This window comes from Sinohyriopsis cumingii, chromosome 6 (genome assembly GCF_028554795.1).
Source record: "Sinohyriopsis cumingii isolate HCF-2022 chromosome 6, ASM2855479v2, whole genome shotgun sequence".
NCBI lineage: Eukaryota > Metazoa > Mollusca > Bivalvia > Unionida > Unionidae > Sinohyriopsis > Sinohyriopsis cumingii.
The window spans coordinates 45,851,222-45,874,694 of NC_142966.1; the positions used below are offsets into that span (position 1 = coordinate 45,851,222).

General features: G+C 37.4%; 1 protein-coding gene across 2 annotated transcripts in view; it reads left to right on the plus strand.

Annotated features, from left to right (window-relative positions):
* LOC149796849 (uncharacterized) overlaps positions 1–22,829 on the plus strand; it is a 35,913-nt gene extending 13,084 nt beyond the window's left edge. The window contains exons 3-6 of one of the 2 annotated variants that reach the window (XM_089961488.1): positions 12,547–12,658; positions 13,473–13,567; positions 15,097–15,441; positions 19,766–22,829. In XM_089961488.1, coding sequence (XP_089817614.1) covers positions 12,547–12,658; positions 13,473–13,567; positions 15,097–15,441; positions 19,766–19,812 — 599 coding nt within the window. In that variant the 3' untranslated portion in view covers positions 19,813–22,829. The remainder of the gene's footprint in view (positions 1–12,546; positions 12,659–13,472; positions 13,568–15,096; positions 15,442–19,765) is intronic. The other variant, XM_089961489.1, reaches the window with a different exon arrangement.
* The last annotated feature ends 644 nt before the right edge of the window (positions 22,830–23,473 follow it).

Below are 23,473 nucleotides of genomic sequence, written 5' to 3' on the forward strand. Positions count from 1 at the left end.
GAAGGTTTTCTCTTTCACGCGTCGTATCGGATACTTGGTAGTCGTTCTGCTCAAACGGTGATGATGTCATTTCCCACTTTAGGTAACACTTCCACGCGACGAACGCAAAGTTTGACGTCGTCGATTATGGTTTTGTATTCAGGATCATCAGCCATCAAATGGAAAGCGATACTGTTGAGATTCAATCTCAGGCGGACATCCACCCCGTTCAGCAAATACGTCCCTTGCAACCACATGTCCAAATGCAAGCGATCAATCAGTTCTAAAATCTTCCTCTCGTTGATTTTGTTTCTTCGCTCTTCAAATCCATAATTCTCGTTCGATAGTTTGTCAAACTGGTCAGCGTCATCATACTCTCATAGCATGCAGGCATCCAGTTGGGTGTTTTTCGCGTCTGTTCCGTACGAATGAGATTTTTCAGGTTGGCACGATAAAAGTAAGTATCCATGCTACCGCTGACTAGTTTGTTATTCAAGTACTCCGCTAAACAAGGAATACAAGAAATTGTTGACGGAAGCTAATCGCCGTCTATGATACCTCCATTATTATCTAGAATTATGACTTTCAGGTACACGTAACTGCTCTATTCGAGTCTCGGGTTCAGCCAATGTGGGTATGTGCGGAAGCTTGCCAGTAGCTTCTCTTGGGTCGGTGGTTCTTTCAGGGGTTTTCCCGGGTTCTTTCTCCACCATCAATACTGGCCGCCATGTATAACCTATCGTGTGCTGAAATATGGCGTTAAACCCCACAACAACAACAACAACAACTGCTCTGTTCAGATCGATGCAATATTCGGACTGTCCTTTGATTTCAAATTCGATGGGAGCTGAATCCGTCAAAGAAGAGGCGGATGAAAGTTTACCAATTTTGATTCTTGCATCGTCATCATAGTGGGTGGCATGGCAAACATCAAATTCCGACTTGGAACAGGCGCAAGACTCTCGGTGCATCATTTTTGATTTCCTTCTCTCTTTGTCTCTCTATAATTGTTTGATAATCAAAAACATCTAAGTCTCGGACGGTTCTTTTTTCATAATCTTTCTAGCTTTATGAGTATGAAGTCTTCTGAAGGGGGTGTTTTTCTCGTCTATTTCTGCCTTGTCTTTGCTGTGGTGTCAGGGAAGCAGGAATGCCTGACTCATCAGCGTCTCGTCGGCCTAAAATGTCTCAGCCCGTTTGCATCAAGGCACTTTTCCTGCTCTCAAGAAAGCTTTTTTGGGGCTCTTATTTGTTGATGATTTTGTAGAAAATCTTTGCAGGGGGTCAAAACGGCATCATTCAAGACGTGTCACCATCGGTTTCAAAATGGGGGCTACCGACCGAAAGGCCGATTTTAACTTAACTCCTAAATGAAGTCCTCGTTGAAGAGCGACTCCTTGGTATACATGATACATCATTACGATTCGTTAGATAATCGTTTTTCGAAAATGGAGTTTCAACGCGACTTTCCCTTTGGATAGTGGAATAGTTTGTCCCAGATAGATTTCATAGCAATGTTGACAGTGTCGAAATACGACTTAGTGACGGGCACATAATGAGGATGTACAAATTCGCAGTTAACATGATAGGTGTTTCAACCTTCCTGGTCATTGTTCGTGACATAATCCGCTTTGGAAAGAATGACACGCAGTAATGGTACGGAGGTGTGTTCCACCACATTGTACCCCACCCCATCGGAGTACGCAAAGATTAAATTCAGTCCTTGGTTCAGTTCGACAGAGAATTTAAAATACTTATAAAATCGATCGTTGTTTTTGACTGTAGAATTGGGGTCTCCGCCCTAAATGTCAAACAATTCAGGACAAAAAGTAATGGACAACGTTTTGATGTCCTCAAATTTCATCAGCATTCAACTAGCTTCTTTATAGCACTCAATCGTGACAGGTGTATTCCGTTTGGTCAGAACTTTGCAAAACTGAGCGTTGAAAATGCTGACAATCGTGTCTATCAAATGTTGACCACTAAAAAAATAACCTACCGGAATTTTCATTTTATAGATACTTAACTTGGCTTTGGCTAATAATTTTTGTTTTTTGTCTTCGTAAAGATGTTTATCTTCAGCAATTAACTCTTTTTGAAATTGATCGTTCAGGGTTTTAAATAGAAGTATTTTTATTTTAGCGACGTCAAGGATTTGTGTCGGGAGAACCATTCCACCAAAGCCACTTCTAAACGGGCTTCGTGATCTAATTGGAATGTGATGTAATTTCGCCGTGTACCAGCATAAAGTGTTGTTGGTAAACACCTCCATGGAACTGTCCCTGGGTAACGTTACGTAATATTGGTTGTTGTTGTTCATACTTCTAGAAGTCTGCTTCTGTCCGAGGGGTCAATCGAAGTCAGAGGAGTGTCTGAAAGAGGATTATTATGATTGTTGTTGTAGTAGTGACTGGCATTGGGCACAACACTCCCGTTGTTCCAGTTCGAGGAGTATTTCAGGAAAAGACTGGGAAAAAGGTAGCCGATGCAAATGCTCAGGAAAATGGTCCACAATTGTTTGTTTTCTCGTTGCAAACTCGAATTGGAAATGGCCGCAACGATGACGCAATACACCACAAAGATTTTGCACAAAAAGACGATATGAGTTTTAGGCACACACCCACAAGGGTTGCTTTTGTAGATCTTGCAGAGAATAACTCAGTGAAGGAGTGGTCACTGCGGTGGTAGCGGTTTAGGCTATGTTGAAGGACATGATTGTCACTTATTTTCATAGTCTATGACATGCGAAGCGGCGATCCAAGAATCAAAACTGGGAGGACATACTTTAAACGGGCTTTGACTTCTTTGACACAGCGTTCTCCACTTTACGGGTTCTTCGTTCGATAATGCTTTCGATGTCGTATACTTCGTCTTCCTATTTGGTCACGCGTTGTAACTCGGGCAAGTAAAACGTTCTTTTTAACACTTCCTCGTTCATGTCTTCCAATTTGCAGATGGCAGGATGACAGCCAGACGCTCGTCCCGTGACACTAAACAATTCAGAGGTCCATTTGGGTAAGTAACCTTTGTCGAAAGTGCGTTTGGTTTTGCCAGTGCGCACCAAATCTGTTGCTGCCAACGATCCACTTTTCTAGGGGACTGTCGCTGTCGGGGACATGCCAAACAGGCGCTAAAAAACAAGCACTTCGTTGTCGGGAGTCATTTCTTGGGGGCACGTCCGATGCTTCGATGGTAAGATTTGTTGTACGCTTCAACCAAGTGCGGCTAGACGTCGATGTACTTTAGAGTGTGTTGATACTTAAAATATTTCCACATTCTTTCATGTTCCACTATGCTGGTTTTGGGATTCTCGGTGCTGAAAATATGAATGTCACGTTCCTTTATTTATAAATTGTGGAGAGCTTGGTTTAGAACTTCGGTGCCTTTGTCTGTTTGCCATCGAAGAGGGTGACGACTAATTGGTTTCAACACCAGTTAAGAGGGCTCGCACTAATTCAATGTTCGATTTAAATGGCAAAGGCACGACACGGGCAAATTTAGAAAAGACGTCGATGACACAGAACAAATATTTGTAGCCATGATTGTTGGTGACCGAATGAGAGACATCGGCTAAATCGGCTAAACATTGATGATCAATGTCTTCCACTCAGGTGCGAGGTCAGGAAACGTTTCGTCGAATTTGTTTGTGTAAAGTGTACATGGCTTGTTCTTGCAACCTCGTTGCACTGGATGTAAATGGAAACTTTTCAGTCAGGGTTTGGCAGCACGGTACAATTTTTGAACTCCTCCGTAACCTGCAGGATGAACTGGTTACTAGTAAATGCTGCCTAATACCTTTTCCATTTTTGTTAATAAGTCACTAACTGTTCACTGCTCTGAACCTGGATAATCGTATCTTGTTTCACACTTGTGTTCACTTCTTTCCTTTTCTCTTCTGATAAAGAAGTAAAGAAGGGGTGGACATCATCTTTTTAATCCATCCAATTCTGGATGTATGTGGTGTTGTTAACTTGCGTACTTTCTCTGGTGGTTATCGTTATCTTGAATATTTTGTCTGTCTGGTAGAGTTTGAAACTCTTATTCGTCTCCTTTTTCTGTTTTAATCCCTGGGGGTAGTGGTGATGGATTTTCATCAGGGTCGACTGAACTGTTTCGTCTAAAGATTTCAGTGAAAGAATTGCAGTTGTTGCAACAGCTGACTGTACCTTTGCGATTTTTCCGTTTCGGAAAGTAAGCTGTGATTCATCAACGATTGCATTTCGTGTTGTAGGAGGGTTAAATGAGGATTTGGGGAAAATCCACTAAACTCTATAACATGCCCGATGTCTCTTGGACTTTGATTTTGGGGGTGGGTATTTGTTGAGCAGCTGCTACTGCAGCTAAAGAGAAGGAGTAGGGTGTCAACACTGGAAACAATCTTGGAGATTCGGGTTTCCATTGTTTCATCAAATGAGGAAGAACAGGTGTCAAATTGGGTTTGGCAGGTATAGCTAGTGACGGAGAAGTGGAAGTATTTCAGACTACTGGAGAGGCTGTTACCGTCGCTGCAGGTCTTGGTTTGCGAATGTAAGATTGTGTCCTGGCCAAAGTGGGTTGAGAGGCGGGTAGAAGCTGTTTTCTGGGTGTCTTTTCTAGGGACTTTTCTTTTCCTTTTTCTGTAGGCTTTTCTTTTCCTGGAGCTGTGACCTGGTTTTAACAACGTCGCTCTTTTTCTTCTTTTGTGTCCATTTGACCTTTTTGTGAGTGGCTTTTTCTTGGGGAGCACATTGAGGGCATTGAGATCCCATTTTAAGAGGGACTGAGTGATGACACCTCCTAGAGAACCGTTATCTTCAGGTTTCAAAATGATTTGCTATGTGGTTTGAGTGTCGATGCGTGGATCGGCCAGTTGCGTCAAGGCTACTTTGTTTCTGTCCAAAGAGCTTTTGGTTTGATGAGGAACGTCAACGATGCCTTCCAGTAATTGATGTGCTGAAACCGTAAACCATCGTAAAACTTCTTTGAGACTGGCTTCTAAGACACGGGCACGTATTTGTGGATATTTGTCGCGACTGATGCCATAAAAGGCTTGAATCAATTTGACGGGAAGATGAGACGTAAGGGACGTCATGTTGACTCTGTGTGAGACAGACCGAAAGTGACCGAGATTTGTATAGATTGTTTTCTGAAGTCGACGACGGGGGTGGTGGGTTTTAAATCGACGAGTAAATAAGCATGTGGGGTTTGAGTGGCATTGTCGTACGCATGAGTCAGCAAAGGCGTTCCTAACTGTTTGTCTAAAACTTGCACTTGCGATTTATCTCTATGGCGTTTAAACAAGACCTCACAATGAGCATACTGAGCATTTCTACTATAGGAGCGATAGGCTTTACTTTGTTTAAATAAACTTTGACTTATGTAAATGACGAGGGGCCCCGAGTGGTCTAAAGCGCTGTCCGTTACGGATCACTGCCATCATACCTATATCTGCGTGGGTTCGAATCTAGGATTCGCCTAATGTGGGTATGTGAGAAAACTTGCCAGTAGCTTTTCGTGGTTCGGTGGTTCTTTCCGGGTTCTTCCTCCACCATTAATACTGGCCGCCATGCATAGCCTATCGTGTGCTGAAAATGGCGTTAAACCCCACAACAACAACAACAACAACATGTAAATGACACTAGCATTACGATGATGCCATTTGCGCGTAAACCACAGTTTAACTTATTCTTCTTCTCCTAACATGTCGTTGAAAATGACCAAATGGGTTTTTCTAGGGCCAGACACGATCCCGTCGTCTTCGCCAGGAATGCCTTCAACAAACATGATGGAATCACATTGACATTCTCGCAAGAGACTGTACGCTACTTTTTGTATTACCACACGGTCCGATGAGGTGGACGATTCATCAAATAAAGTTTATATTCGATCAAACGTTTAACAAATTCGATTTTGATTGAACCGCTTAGTTCAGCAATTAACATGTTAAAGGGGTGGCGAAGATACAAGGCCTCCCGACCAGCATGATCTAAGTGTTCAGTGATGAATGTGAAAGTGGAGGAAGAGGGAGCAGAGACAGCAGTGGTAGCCATAGTGCAGGGAATGGCACGTTTGACACGAAGACAAACAAGACAAGAATTTTATAAATTTTCAAGATACATTTATTGATTTGTAGAATGGAACAAAACGAAAGACAACAATACATAAAAGCCACATGGTTAAGTACTACGATAAAATACACTTCAATATGATCAAAGTGGAATATAAACAAGTCTCTGTATAACATTTGTTCATGATTTTGGTAACAAAGGTGGCATAGGGACAGTGTCTAATGTTCGTACAGTCTCTACACAGGATACAGTTACGTTGGTGTCCTCCCGGAGTGGTATTTCGGGAATGTCCATAACAGTCCTGTCCTGAACGGAGTGGTTGTCCACGATGTCTGGTTCTGTTTCTTCCGACGCTGTCACAAACGCAGGTTTAACAATTACCTTTCTCACTGAACGTTTGAATTTAGGATCACAACTCTTGTGCATAAGTGACCACTTCTTTGGTCTAAGCCTCGAAACACCAACTGCTACACACATATTGTCGTACACATCTTCAGCACCTTAAAGTTGACGACTTTTTTTCCCGTAGCGGTCGATAAGTATCCAGATGAAAACGCAAGGTTTTTAACAGAATGAGTTTCTGGTTGAAATTGAAAGGGACCACTTTCATGTTTTATTTGGTTGCAGGTATTGTTCGTAAAGTGTCCACAAGGAATCGGCTGATACACGAAACCCCAGAAATCACTAAGACACAAACTACACGATTTGTGTTGGTAATCCTGCACCGTTTGAATACTCTCATTGTATTCCTTCTACGGAATATGTTGTATCACCACAGGTCGTGGTATAATAGACTGTTTTTATACCGTTTTTGGTCGGAAGCGATAAGTGTACTTTCTGCACAGGGATGATCGTACTCAAGTAGCAAATCTAAATGGTTTAGTCGCTAACTTGCACATCATAACATACCGTTCAGCAGCTTTCTCTTGAACTAAACTAACATTTTTGCAAAATAATTTGATAGTCCTCTAACTCTTCTCCTGGAATTCATTACAGTATATCAACCTTTACTAAGAAGAATGAGACAAAAAACAGACCAATCCTTCTCGCCCATGTCCAGTTTAACAATATCTGACCACTGGAACACTTTCACATGAATAAGTCCTCTTATAGCATTCAAGTACCAGTGATATAAATATCGGTGATGTTACGGATGCAAATTTTCTTTGTGTTTCACTTGTATTTTGACCAGCTCTCGGTAAAGGCGTTCTCTCAACTCCGCAGACAAAACAGAATGTTCTCTTTTTAAAGTATCCATTCAGTGTCCTCCAAGAATCGCTAGGTCGAGGCCAATAGCCTCGTTTATATTTGTGGCTGAACGATTGTCCTCCCATGATCAGTCTTCTTTTAGTTTGGAAAAGATCATAGTTTAAAAATGGCGAAATGACTCTGAGTTTGCGTTTCACTTGTATTTTGACCTAGCTTTCGATAAATTCGTTCCCTCAGCTCCACATGTAAACCAAGTATGTTCTATTTTAATGTATCCATCCAGAGATTACTGAGTGCATCCCACTAAAGGTAGGTAGTGAAAGTGCGGAGACCATCAAGCATGTTCTAGGTAAGCCGAATCTTTCTGCTCTCACTCGTAAAGTGGCACGTCGCAACTCAAGCGCTTGACTTTATCCCCTTTTCCCAAGTTGAAAAATCCTGTTCTGGCTGATTCTTCGGGTGTAGGTCCTCTTAGACATTTAGGCCATTTCCTTGGAATGTTTGGAATTGACCTTCAAAGTTTCAGTATTCAGGCAAACGAACAGGAAACGAATATTCGTCTTTCACAGGCTGATTTCGATGAGGTTACAGTGGAATCCTCAGACGTTTGCTCATTTTTGGATGCCATTTGTAGGGTGTTAGCTGCATGGTTTCACGTGGAGGATGATAAGGTGTTGTGTAACGAGTAGCATCTCTTTCGCATCCGTCAGGTTTTACAAACACAACATCACATGCCATGTTAGGTATGTTAGTAGGCAGTGGTAGTTTTAGTCATATCAAAGTTCCCATGATGTGGTACTGAATCGCTGAGGTTACAGCGTACGGCATCGCTCTCATCGCAAGGCACAGCATCGCACGACCACTTGAGAATCACCGAATTTGAATGATGTCTTTTTAAAAGTATTCATCTTTTTCGCTTGGTCTTGGTAGCTACAATAAACTATCGGTCCTTGACGTTGTCCCTTTCATATGGTGACCAATAGCGACGTGTCCGTACGGCAAAATGAAGTGATTGGGAAGCCGCACTCGCTTCAGGTACACGATTTGATACACTTTCTCCAAAGGCCGACTAATAATATGTCGTGTGGGTAAACGTACAATATTGTGCGGCTCGTAGGTAGTCACTTTAAAGTTTCCACCCTGTCCAGACGGCAAGACTTATTTCAGCAAGCCAAAGTTCACCACTCGACTGGTGCGATAGTTGAGAGTCAATTCTTTCAATTTACATTCCGTGTGCACTTCTCCTAGTTTATCCCGGTATTCGTTGTTTTATTACCGCCACTAGCAAAGCTTAGAACCTTGTTGTCGGGATACTCGTCCATCCAGGCTCCTAAACGGTCCCCTTCGATTTTAGAGTAAAAGAGACGCGATCTCCCAACAGTTTTATAACTTCGTACAATTTTAAGCGAGCATGGGTTGTCACGTAGGCCGCAATGATGACATTTCCAAAGTTGTCGGTTCCTACAAAGTCCAGTTTTTCTTTGTAATTGACTAAGATCAAGTCCTCACGAATGATGTACACATGTTTCATTTATTTGATTTTTCGTGAATGATCTGGAAGTAGCGGGATGGTTCTGTCAAATACTCCGTCCTGGGTAAACATGGTCGTTGTGCCATTTTACCCCATAAGCAAATGAACATCGCTTTTGCAAACGATCGCATTCCTTCATTTTCCCCACGTAGTCTACTCTGATGTCTTTCTGCTCTCAGTATTTCTCTTTGAATTTCTTTTGGTCTTCGAGAGTGTGACACCAGGAAGGATAGCAGCTACTTTTTTGTTTCAGTTTCAAAAAGGCATCCACGTAGTCTGCGAAAATGCCGTTCTGAGTTTCGATGCCCTTTTGATACTGTTCTGTCTTGGGAACGTGGTAAATTTGGGACACTTCTAAAAGTTGGTATCGCAAGTCCAGAGCTTTAAACAATTCCACGCTGACCCACATTCCCGTCAAGGCAAGTTCTTTTTAGGTGTGCTGACAAGGCTGGTCGTGATTGCACATTTCGGCACAACATCAGTTTTCCTTCGCAATGGTGATATAAACAGGATGGTACAAGTCAGTGGGAGGCAAGACTTTGCACTTGATCAAGCCTTCATAGTGTTGTACGTTGTCCAGGTCGATGTGTTATGTAACCAATATCGTCTGCACCGAGGACACCGACAATATTTGCATACATAGTTATACAGCGAACACACGTCCAAGTATTTGATTTCTTCTCCTTTCTCTTCGTTGGCGTGGTACAGCGAACTGGTGGCCTTCGTCCGTCCTCCGTACAAACTGTCCCCCAGGTTCAAAGGGCCTACCAGCTTGAAACTTTCCACGATACGTTTAAACTCGGGATCGGTTTTCAAATTGGGATCGAACTCGTGTTCCCACATTTCCACCACTTGGTATCCTTGCTGTTCTAACTTCAAACGCTGTTGACAAGTAGTCTCGTACATGTTTTCCATGCTACGCTCTAAAAACTGATTTTTAGTGTCACGTTGGGGGTAGCATTTTGTTGTTGTTGTGGGGTTTAACGCCATGTTTCAGCACACGATAGGCTATGCATGGCGGCCAGTATTAATGGTGAAGGAAGAACTCGGGAATACCCCGGGGAAGAACCACCGACCCACGAGAAGATACTGGCAAGCTTTCTCACATACCCACATTGGCCGAATCCTAGATTCGAACCCACGCAGACAGAGGTGAGATGGCAGTAATCTGTAATGGAGAGCGCTTAGACCACTTGGCCACTCGGGGCCCCCGTTGGGGAATCAGAGGGAACATCCGTGATATAAGACACCGCTAAACTTGTACACGATCTTGGGGTTTTCTACGTCTCAGTCGTCCACCGAATATGTTCCAACTAGCTGAACTTACCCGCTACCCTATACAACATCCCCACTTTCCCTTGACGCTATACAGTCCCAATATTCCCCATGTTCATTTCCCTTGACACTAAACGTTCCCGAGGGGGTCTGAAAAATCTTGACGTTAAACGTTCCCACGACCGTTTTGACTGGGATTTCCATTGACGCTAAGGTATCCCACTATACTGATATCGTGACTTTCAAATTGTTTGACCCGCATCAAATATTTGATAAAGTGATTCAGAAAAAAATCACTTAGAGCTAAATCAAAGCAAATTGGAAGACGTGACAACATCTAGTTGCTGTCTTCCTTCAGTAAGTATGGCAATATTTGAATGTTGTATTTCTTCAGTAAGTCTGCCACAACCTGGATGCTGTTTTCGTTCAGGAAGCCTACGACTTGCATGCTGTAGGTTTGTTTCAGGAAGCCTTCCATGACGGCAGATTTATGTGACTCTCCGTTGTCATGGAGTAAGATGGATAGTTAAGGTACCAGTGCGCGGACGTGTGGTTCGGTGGTGTTCCGACCCATCTGCACAAACATTTCTGAGCTTCAAATTATTCCTCAAAGTATTAAAAAAGATGAATCATTAATGTTCGTGATAATAAAAATGTATGGCATACCCATTCAGTCTTACATGTTTAATCTGGTGTTCGATACAACTGTTCAACCAATATTTCCGTATCACACATTCAGATTCGAACTACTTAGGTTTCTTGTCTTTGTTCCTCGCTTAGACATTACAGACGCAATGGATTTTACTTTCTTATACATCCCAATTCGTCTCCAATTGCGTTCATACAAAAAAGCTAAAAATATTCAGAAAATGTCAAAGAGGGGTATGCAGTAAATACAAAACTGAATTCGTGTTTTGGTCTATGTTCGAGGAAAGTGCCCATTTGATGTGCATTATGAATAATTCTCGGCATGACGGTCTCGACTTATCCAATAGCCATATCAAACTCGTTCTTTCCTCAGAATCGGAACAAAACACGTGTGGAGTGGGGGGTGACTTTGTTTTTTATATATTCTACTGTGCATTGAGCCTCTTCATCAATATCAACTCATCGATCACTTACAATGGCGTTCCCGGACATAAATCATCTTCCATGGATTGACGACCATCTCTAAAACGATGAAACGAACATAAATTGTAAGATATAGCAGAACATTAAATATGTAAACTTTATCTACTTCTCCCTTAATATCATTTAGAGAGTTTCCTACGACCACTCGGTTTTTACATTACGCTCGCTGCTCATTAACATAAATGTTCTCCGTCTGCGACATGTTGTGATATTGTGATCACTGTAATTTACCCATGTTACGTCACATACACATATCTGCAGGTGTCAAGCGTGTACTGCATGTGCAACTACCAATCATTTTATATAACTTTTTTCTGTCTGTATATGACGTTAAATATATTTACGTCTTCAAAAGCAATAAATCTATGTTATCGTTCTAGAGGAGTTATGGCACCTAATTCTCTGACATTTAATAGTTCGCATCTGAAGCTTAACTTCACGTACCATTGCTTGACTTTAACCAAAAGTGGCAGATTGCTTTATGTTGATATGACTTTTATAGATTTAATTTCCAGCATGCCACGATATCATTAACAAGAATTATGCCCCTTGATACCTTAGGCTCTTGCCTTGTGTTTCCGCAACATAACTCTACCAAGGATCATTGGATGCCAGTCATATATAACATGTAACCTTTTATTAATAAAGCATTGAAACAGCAGTGTTCCAGCACTCTTTGTCATCATTTATATGAATTTTGGCCAATGAATTTCGACATACCAGACTTTGGTTCCTGTAGCATAACTTGACCAAGCTTTGTTAGATTCCAGCCAAAGATGGCACACAATTTATCTTGATCAGACATTTAAGAGATCCGAATTCTGTCATTCCTGGACATCATTTATAGGAGTTATGTCTTCTGATGTTCCGTCGTCCTTGTTTGACTTCTGCATCACCCATGGTAGTTTCCTTTCAGTCAAATTTGACATACATCTTGACATTAATGAAACCTTCAACACGATGGATTTTTAGCATTCCGCCTTATCTTCTAAAGGAGTTGTGGCCCATGAATGCCTGTTCTTCTGACATTTGTTTCTAGTCGAATTTTCTCTGTTTCAAGCCAATCATCCATATTGCAGTGATCTGGTCCTTTGCAATGCACCCACCGCTAATATATCTTGTTAATTTACTATGTGTGTCCGGTTATTTGGTAATAAATTTTTTAACAAAGGCAACTGACTTTTTGCTCTTTTGATTCTGAATGAATCTATTACGGTGATGTTTTTGGACAGACATCACTGGCATATACTACGAAGAAATCTCTATCGCTAGGCAATGACTAGAAATTTTATTTCTTATACTTGAATTACATGTTGTTAATTTCACCATTATATTAAGTTATTTTAAACAGAACGACGTATTATTTCTTTCCAGCAATCGCACAGATGTCAACTCCTCTATCGCCAGGGCTCATTGGATCAATAGTGGCACTAATAGGGGTAGTTGTTATAGTGGCCATAGCTGTGACAATCATTTTGATTGTAAGGTAACAATACTTTTTATATCGCTTCCTCGCAATGAACTGTGTTATAATTGAATATTCTTGGCACGAAAAGAGCTTCATATATATATATATATATATATATATATATATATATATATATATATATATATATATATATATATATATAATAACAAACTAAAAAATAAATAAATAAATAGAAAGGTATCTATCTTCGTGTGAAAATTCCTACGATTTACTATCAAACCGTCGTTGAGATTATTTTTTAATTTACATTTCAGAACAGTAACAGATGCATGCTGATTATTATAGCTGGAAAGAAAATTAAAATATCGGTAAAATATACTCGAGAATGGCAATTGTCGGCTCCTTTTCCCTTTTTATTGATAGCAACGGTGCTATTCGTCTTTAATAATTGAAAAAAAAGTTATATAAGCCTTAATGCTGAGTATTTCCTTTGATGATGAGCACTTTCAAAGTTCTTGTTAATTATTAGTGTCTTTCTATATCAAACAACAATTAAGGCGAGCTGTTACTTGATCTTTGTTTATTTTCTTTTTAAAACTTCTGTCGCTATTTACCTAAGTCATCTTCTGTAGACTGGTATTCTCATTTTAGTATGGCTATGTTTACAGATGTAACAAGTTATAAACTTTGGCAACAGCCCTTTTCGATCATTCGTTTGATCAAACAACATAATTTTGAGAATGGTAGTAAGACATTCCTTGCAACTTTTTTTATTAGTAAGTAAGATATAAAAAATGTATCCTTATATTCGGTTGAAAATAATTATGAGTGAATCTCCATAGCTGTACACAATTCAATTCCAATATTGCAGGCATATCAACAAAGGGCGTCCAATGAAGAAGGAATATACTAATGGGAATACAGACAAAAGGAAATCCCAATATTTGGAAACAAGCATAGACAAACGTAAGATTTCAATCTGGAACAGCAGTTCAGTTTTATACTGTATTATGTGCACATATAGAAAGACAATTGCAATTATTAAATTTTCTTCATTAATGCTGTGTAAAATTTTAAAGAATTAGTACTGAAGGTTCTAAAGTTGCATCGCATTCACCCCGGGTCTATGTTCGGGCCAGACATATTGATCTACTAATTTCTTATTATCCCACATTTTTTTTAAAACATCGGGAATTTGAGAATAGGATTAAGTTTTCAACGACATACACAAAAAATATAGAGAAAGTTAACCGGAAGCTTTCATCTTCCGCCTAAGGACTTCATCAACATATTGATTTAATATCTACTGACTGTTAACATCGCTTGATGGATTGGTGAGCGATGTTAACATATTGTCCCAGATATAAGGCAGGTAGTAACGGCCCCGTCCCCCGTAACACAGTTTAGCTTTCACCAAAGTAAGCATCTGGAATATTGTGGTAACTTATATCTGTCCGCCCATCCGTCCATCAGTTTAACTATACTTACAAATTAAAATATGCAAGTTGTGTTACTTACTATCCCCTAGAAATTTATCCCTAGAAGTACAGACATTGTTAGTGGAACAAATTAATCCCGTTGCGAAAATAATGTTATCTTTTGCATGGCACGCTCATCAAAGAAGACACACAGATCTTGTTTCGTATTCCGTGCAGGTCTTAATCATGTCAGTTGGGACTAATTGTTGTGTTTCGAGCACTATCGATGTATACGCCGCAGTGAATCGCAAACAATCCTTACTTGTCAAAATGGTGTTTCCAGAAATCATTTGAATAATTGAAAATAGTCCCAAATTGATATTATAGTCCAATGAGCACTTTCTATTTCCACTGAATAATCATAACAATTGTTGCCTTTCAAATTATCTCAACTAGACATTAAAAGCATATGAAGACTGATTTCAACATAAGAAATAAGAATCCGAAAAATGGAATGAATCCAACATATGAATGAATCTGATTGCTCAGTTCTCTCGTTCAATAATTGCTCAGTTCTCTCGTTCAATACACATTCAAAACTTTATTACGACCATAAGTAGCAATATACCCAACTTGACAGATCTTACTACTTCATCTAAAATTTCAAAATAACTATTCATGTGACCTAGCCCATCCAATGGAAAATAACTTAATTCTTCTAAGAAAGCACCTGAACTAAACCTCTATCCTATGAGAAATTACCATAAAGTTGTCAAACGATTCTATTATTAGAAACAAGAAACATCTTTTTAATGATCCTATGTATTTTACATTCGTAAAATCTTTAAATAGAATTGTATCCCCCATTACCAAAAAGTATCTATTTAATATCTTGACAACAAAGGATAATTAAAATTTCTAGCCATGAACAAAACCTACATATGGGGACCAAGAGTTAAAAAAGTTAGAGACACACATAAGATATATATATATATATATATATATATATATATATATATATATATATATATATATATATATATATATATATATATATATATATATTGTCAAATGCAGATCTCAGCTTCTATGAAAGTATACCATTGGAACCACTGGAGAGACAGGCTCAAGGAGAAACGGTTAAAAATACGGCGAATAGACATTCGGTTCAGGCCAGGGAATCTCTGGGCAGCAATTATCAGAGTGAACCCCAAATTTTCGTATTAGGTACTCAGCTCAACCCGATCGAAGCCGGTCAAGAGAATATGCAATGCAGAACGAAGCAGAACGGATTTGTAAACACTAATAGCCGAGAAACGTCTTGGGCATCGGTTACACCGAAGGCCGCAGCCAATCGAAAGTCAGCAATAAGTGTTAGATCTGAAGACTATGCTCTGGATCTCGGTGCTCAGTTTGAGAGAGGTGTGGATTTATTGTTATGAGTAGTAAATACTTTAACACTGCTTGTATATCCGCCTCGAAGGCCCTTGAGTCTTAATAATAATAATAATAATAATAACATTCTTTATTTCTCCAGGTATCATACTTAGCTTGCGTCAAGTTTAAATGTATGACCTTGCATTTAAAACAAATATACAATGTACAATACTTGTGTTCAGTAAAACATCTACAAGGTTAACATGTACTACATAAAAGAAAACGCATATAGCAGAATATAAATTATACAAGGTTAGCCTACTGCTACAACACAGGTATATAATCAGGATTACTCATTAAAATAGTTGTAGAGGTATCATTTATAAAACAGTAGGCACTATTTTAATGTCATGATGTAAACTATTCCATAATACTGTACCACTTGTTTAACATCATGTTGTAAACTATTCCATAATACTGTACCGCTTGTCTAACATCATGATGTAAACTATTCCATATTAATGTACCACTTGTCTTACATCATGATGAAAACTATTCCATAACACTGTACCACTTGTCTAATATCGTGCTTTAAACTATTCCATAACACTGTACCGCTTGTCTAACATGATGATGTAAACTATTCCATAATACTGTACCGCTTGTCTAACATCATGATGTAAACTATTCCATAACACTGTACCGCTTGTCTAATATCGTGTTTTAAACTATTCCATAATTATATACCGCTTGTCTAATATCATGTTGTAAACTATTCCATAATACTGTACCGCTTATCTAGCATCATGTTGTAAAGTATTCCATAATACTGTACCGCTTGTTTAACATCATGAGATAAACTATTCCGTAATAATGTACCGCTTGTCTAATATCATGTTGTAAACTATTCCATAAGACTGTACTGTTTGTCTAATAGTATGTTGTAAACTATTCCATAAGACTGTACCGCTTGTCTTACATCATGATGTAAACTATTCTATAACACTGTAACGTTTGTCTAACATCATGTTGCAAACTATTCCATAATACTGTTCCGTTTTATTAATGTCATGATGTATACTATTCTATAATACTCTACCCTTTTCTTAACGTCATGAGGTATACTATTCCATAATACTATACCGTTTTCTTAATGTCACCATGTAAACTATTCCATAATACTGTACCGTTTTCTTAATGTCACCATGTAAACTATTCCATAATACTGTACCGTTTTCTTAATGTCACCATGTAAACTATTCCATAATACTGTACCGTTTTCTTAATGTCATGATGTATACTATTATATAATACTATACCGTTTTCTTAATGTCATGATGTAAACTATTCCATAATACTGTACCGCTTTCTTAATGTTGAATGTAACCTATTCTATACTACTGTACCTCCTGTCTAACATTATGAGGTAAAGTATTCCATAATACTGTACCGGTTTCTTAATGTCATGATATATACTATTCCACAATACTGTACAATACTGTACCGTTTTCTTAGTGTCATGATGTAAACTATTCCATAATACTGTACCACTCGTTTAACATCATGTTGTAAACTATTCCATAATACTGTACCGCTTGTCTAACATCGTGATGTAAACTATTCCAGAACACTGTATCTCTTGGTTATAATCATGTTGTAAACTATTCCATAATACTGTACCGCTTGTCTAACATCATGATGTAAACTATTCCATAATAATGTACCTCTTGTCTATAATCATGTTGTAAACTATTCCATAATACTATACCGCTTGTCTAACATGATGATGTAAACTATTCCATAATAATGTACCGCTTGTCTTACATCATGATGAAAACTATTCCATAACACTGTACTACTTGTCTAATATCGTGCTTTAAACTATTCCATAATACTGTACCGCTTGTCTAACATGATTTTGTAAACTATTCCATAATACTGTACCGCTTGTCTAACATCTTGATGTAAACTATTCCATAACACTATACCGCTTGTCTAATATCATGTTGTAAACTATTCCATAATACTGTACCGCTTGTTTAACATCATGAGATAAACTATTCCATAATAATGTACCGCTTGTCTAATATCATGTTGTAAACTATTCCATAAGACTGTACTGGTTGTCTAATATCATGTTGTAAACTATTCCATAAGACTGTACTGCTTGTCTTACATCATGATGTAAACTATTCCATAACACTGTAACGTTTGTCTAACATCATGATGTAAACTATTCCATAACACTGTAACGTTTGTCTAACATCATGTTGCAAACTATTCCATAATACTGTTCCGTTTTCTAAGTGTCATGATGTGAACTATTCCATAACACTGTATCGTTTTCTTAATGTCATGATGTAAACTATTACATAATACCGTTCCGCTGTCTAACATCATGATCTAAACTATGCCATAACACCTTTTCGCTTGTCTAATATCATGTTGTAAACTATTCCATAATACTCAATGAGCGTAAACAAATGAGTTTTCAAAATAATCTACGTCACAGTAGTAGATAAATGTTGAAAAACAACTGTATTATACACTTTTAGGATCACATTTCTTTATATAAAACCGTTTACCTTATCTAAAATTTAAATTTTCTTATATACTTTACAAAGAGTGTTACAAAGTGGTTGGGCCAGGAAATCATCTTATCAACATGTAAAGCTAAACGTTTGGAACATTTAAGATTTTCAATTTTCGTACCGTATAGATTTAAACACAATCTTCTGCATTCCACTGTTCATTGTGTTAAGCAAGCAAGCATTAACTGGGCTTTTTGTAAAGTTAAGCTAATTTATTGTCCCACATTTATTGCATAGCAAATTGTAAATTTTCATTTAGTTTGCTCTCAACAATATCGTTATCGTTATCGTAAATGCTTTTCATGTATCGTCTGCATACAATGACACTGCACAATGTTTCAAGCGCTTTGAAAAATAATTTATATAATGTGAAAAAACGCCAAAATTTGACCAGTGGGGTACACTAATGAGCTTTTCGTTAACATCCAAGACAATATCGCTCTAACTCACATTTTGTAATCTACTAGTGTGATTTGATGAGAGCCGTTGCAACTCAGGGATTGAACATTAAATGCTGATAATTTATGTAGCGAAACTTTGTAATGACCAAAATCAAAAGCTTTCGACCAAAGGAATAGGTTGACTGCTAGATATAGAAATAGACAGACAGGCAGATACTCCCAAGAGGAAAACTAATTAACCTAGTATAAGCAGTGAAGGCCTACTATGAAATATCGTTAATATGCCATCTCATATTGCTACATTTACTAACATTTCCTAAGTGTATTGCTTATTTAAACCAATAAAAAAATAAGCATTTGAACATTGTCATAAAAAAGCACACGAACATTATAGTAATATTATGTTGTAATAATCAGTAAGAACATGAACATGTAGGAGTCCAGTATTTCTCGTACATTCTGTGTTAAGTGTTTGTTCTGTACCTATTCAGGCAAAGTGTAAAATAAATAAATGTCACTAAACACATATATATTATAAAAAAAATAAGCGCATGACCTTTGTGTAAATATAAGCGCATGAACATTGTAACACAAATAAGCATAATAACATTGTCAGACAAAATAAGCATATGACCGTTGTAAGAAAAGTAACACATGAACAGTGTGATAAAACGAAGCACGTGGACATTGTAAGAAAAGTAACACGTGAACAGTGTGATAAAACGAAGCACGCGAACATTGTAAGAAAAATAACACATGAACAGTGTGATAAAAGGAAGCACATGAACATTGTAATTAAAACTAAGCTCACGAGCTTTGTAAAACTAAGCACGTAAACATTCTAATACAACAAACAAAGGAACGTCGTAATAAAAACTCATGAACATTGTAGTGAAAAAAACACATGAACATTGTATAAAAATCACGTGATCGTTGTATAACTCTTAACATATTAAACCGAGTTGCTTTTAAATTCTCACTGTATTAAAATAGGATATATAATTGTAAGTTAATAAGAAATGACGGTACCACAATAATCATGCTTCACAAGATTATGTCGTTATATATACATGAGGGTGGTGGTTAAGAAATCATCATAAAAGATATGCAGTTGACAGAAAAGTGCATGATGTGTTGAGCGTCATATTGAAAGAGAAAAGGACAAAGGGCTTAGAGTTGTATTGTTAATTCTCGGGTAACACTTCAGATCTGTGTCTGATTGGTATCAGTTTTGTTCTTGCTAAATATATTTTACTCTCTTAGCTTGCTACATTATTATTATTATTATTATTAGTAGTAGTAGTAGTAGTAGTAGTAGTAGTAGTAGTAAGTTTTCCATTGCAATAAGGACTTGATATTTCTCCTTTTTCCTTTCAGCTGAGTATCTCCTTGGAGTGCCACAAAAACACGTGCTGCATCTTTGAAACATGCGAATCTCAACAAACACGGTGCTTTGTATATGTTATTTAGAAGATCTAATGTCACGAAAACTGTACCGCACGCATATTTATTTTTTATTACATATCGATAATTGTATTATATTATGTCATCAGGAGTTGAAAAATATTTAGATATCTGTGAAACTAAACCCTTATCTAAACATTGCACAGCATAACGTTATCCCCTATCTCCGATTTATATTGCTTGATAGAAAGGATTGTGTCGTAACTATGCCACTCCATTACAGATCTTGAGATCAGCTGATTTTCGTCTCACCACTTTGTAGTGTGTAATAATTTGATATGACCCTTTCCACATCGAAATGCACGCTACCAATTCGTGTCGTTTGTGCAAGACTGTCGTATAAAATTGCCTGAACAAATAGTCGAGGATTGCATACATGTATTTTCGTAAGTCTATCATTACAAATGACATTATATGTTAATAAGTGAATATATTTGATTTATATCACCATGCAATAAGTGTCTTCCGTTGCGCTGTCATAGTCACACTGCGAAGTCTGCTCTGTACGGCATATTTAATTCGAATGCTTTCAAATAAGTAATTTAGTTGGCTATGTGTTAGACACAATAATCCCGTTCATCTATTATTTTTGTTACGTTATGTCTCTTGTTGTAAATTGTTCCTAGTATTCTAACAGGTAGGAGTCCAGCATTTCTCGTTCATTTTGTGTTGAGTGTTTGTTCTGTACCTATTCAGGCACAGAGTAATTAACTAAATGTCACTAAATCTTATTAACAAACACTAGCTATTTATCAATAAAAGTCACTAATAGGCACTAATTACTTGTCACTAAAAGTCACTAATTGATAATAAAAGCTACCAGCTAAAAGTCATTGCAAGCTACTAAGAATCATTTATTTGGCTTAAAAAAATGCTTATGTTAACAAGTCCAATCAACACAAATGTATCAGTTGAAATGGTACAGACGACGCATACATATATCACTAACAACACTGTGTTCAAAAAAGCAACAAATCAATCTACCTCTTTCTCATCTAGCAATAGACGTTCATGCTAAGAACCAGACAACGCAAAGCATTGTCTCTTGGACTGCACAAAATATGTTACTCTCAGAAACACAACAATAGGATTATTGCCCCACATTACAGATATAATTTCGTTATTAATAGGTAACCCCCTTTCAAACGGTTGAGATCAACGAGATCTTCAAGGCGGTCCATAAGTACGTAATTCCAACTATGATATTTGTTATCACTATATATATCATTACTGCACGCTGTTATATCCTCCAATGTGTATTTTGTTGTTTTCAGTATATACCCCCAATATGAAGTTAAAAATGTTATATCCTACCACCACCAGCTAGATCAGTACAAACATCTTCATAATTTCATTTATATGTGTAGTCCATAGCTTAATTCGCATCTACACAGTAAGATGTTTCTGTTGTAGAAGCTTATTAGTTACTGTCTGCTATTATTACGATACTGAATGTACAATTGTCATTTCTAAATAACTAGCGTGTTTCAATGCATGCAATAGTTTTCCTTCATCACTGATATCAGCCACATTATGAAAGGAAATATTATTATTAATGACGAGAGGGTTTGAAACAAAATTATGCTTGTTGCTCAATCCTTTGTATCTCTCGTTCAATCTTATGCATGTCCACGATGATTTCTGTAGATAAATACTGATTATACTAAGATAAATGGATGATATTTCAGTTGCATGAGTTCTTACGTACCGAGAACTGAAAGTCAGTGAAACGTTAAATGTAATTTAATGTAATATATTTCTGTAATAAAGGTGTAGTATTCATTACGATGCATCCGTTCAACAAGTTTCCAGATTATCTGTAAAAGGTGCAAAGAAATCTATTTGCTAATGAGATAAACGTAAACTCGTAAACAAAGTCAGTAAAAAATATTTAAATGGAGGTCACAGTTACCTCATTATGTATTATGTTTACGGTACTTTCTGAGATGCATGCAATCATCGATTCGGATAATTCTAGCATTAACAGAGCTAGAGAAATAATCTTAAAATTCTAAAAATACAGAAAGTCAGTGACGCATTATACATGGGGCACAGAAACCTACTTTAAGAAAGGCGTTTCATACTTATCATGATGTATCCGATCACAAAGTGTCGTTGTTCAGTGTGCACTAGTATATATACAACGTAAAAAAAACCACCGGGGCTGAAATTACGAAGCATAATGTACATATATGTACAAGCTAGCTACCTCCGCCCCTTTCTTCAAAGTTCAGATATTATGAAACCCACTCCAGAGTTTTTTTTCCATAGGACAGTAAAAGAAACTATGGATAGGATGTAATGACGCTTAACCTATGTCTGTGCTTTATCACTGCGGACGTTGATGATAGTAGCGTAACTAAAAAGACATCGAACCACAATTGCACTATCTTTTTTTGTTTTTTGTTTTGTTCTGTGTTTTTTACTTCTATCATTTATTGGCAGCGTTAAAACTTAATTTTGATTCGTTCTACTATGTCAGTTTTTGTAAATGTTTGCGTTATGATGGAAATTAATGATATTTTATACACGTTTTTCAAAAGACACTTTTCCACGACATGCATCAGTCTCTTTTTCTTATCGTATCATGTTATGTAGCGGGCAATCTGTATTCTTTCGAGAATAAACAAAAATCCTTCTGTCCCTTTTAATGTTCAGAAGACACAATCAGATCGAATACCATTACACCGTATTTCTTTGTTGTTTTGTAAATTTACCCATCCTTAATTTAATTTGATTCACTTAACGTTGCACGAGGCATTTTTTGTGTGTCTGTACATGTTGTGTTGATTCCTTCAAAAGACTTATGTACATCTACATTCATGTATGTAATTTTTTACCTACTGTGTACTTTTAAGATGGCTTAGATTCAGTTATATTACTACTCTGTATCATTGTTCATTGTACCTGCAGCTGATAATGTACTTGAAATATCAGTTTTATATGTACCAGGTGTAAATAAATTTATTGAAAACTAGCTTATTCACATGCGATCCATGATATAAATAAAAGGGCCAATTTGATTTATCTTACTATACTGTCTGGAGATGTGGACAGATCCGATGTATTTCACATTCTACACTGTCTCTATATGCTGATAGATTATACATGTCTAATATACCAAACTTTCTGGAGATGCTGACAGATTCTATATATCTTATATACCATACTGTCTGTATATGCTGGCAGATTATATATATCTTATATACCACACTGTCTGTATATGCTGACAGATTCTATATACCTTATATACCACACTGTCTGTATATGCTGACAGATTATATATATCTTATATACCATACTGTCTGTATATGCTGACAGATCCTATATATCTTATATACCACACTGTCTGTATATGCTGACAGATTCTATATATCTTATATACCATAATGTCTGTATATGCTGACAGATTATATATATCTTATATACCACACTGCCTGTATATGCTAACAGATTCTATATATCTTATATACCACACTGTCTGTATATGCTGACAGATTATACATATCTTATACACCACACTGTCTGTATATGCTGACAGATTCTATATATCTTATATACCACACTGTCTGTACATGCTGGCAGATTCTATATATCTTATATACCACACTTTCTGGAGAT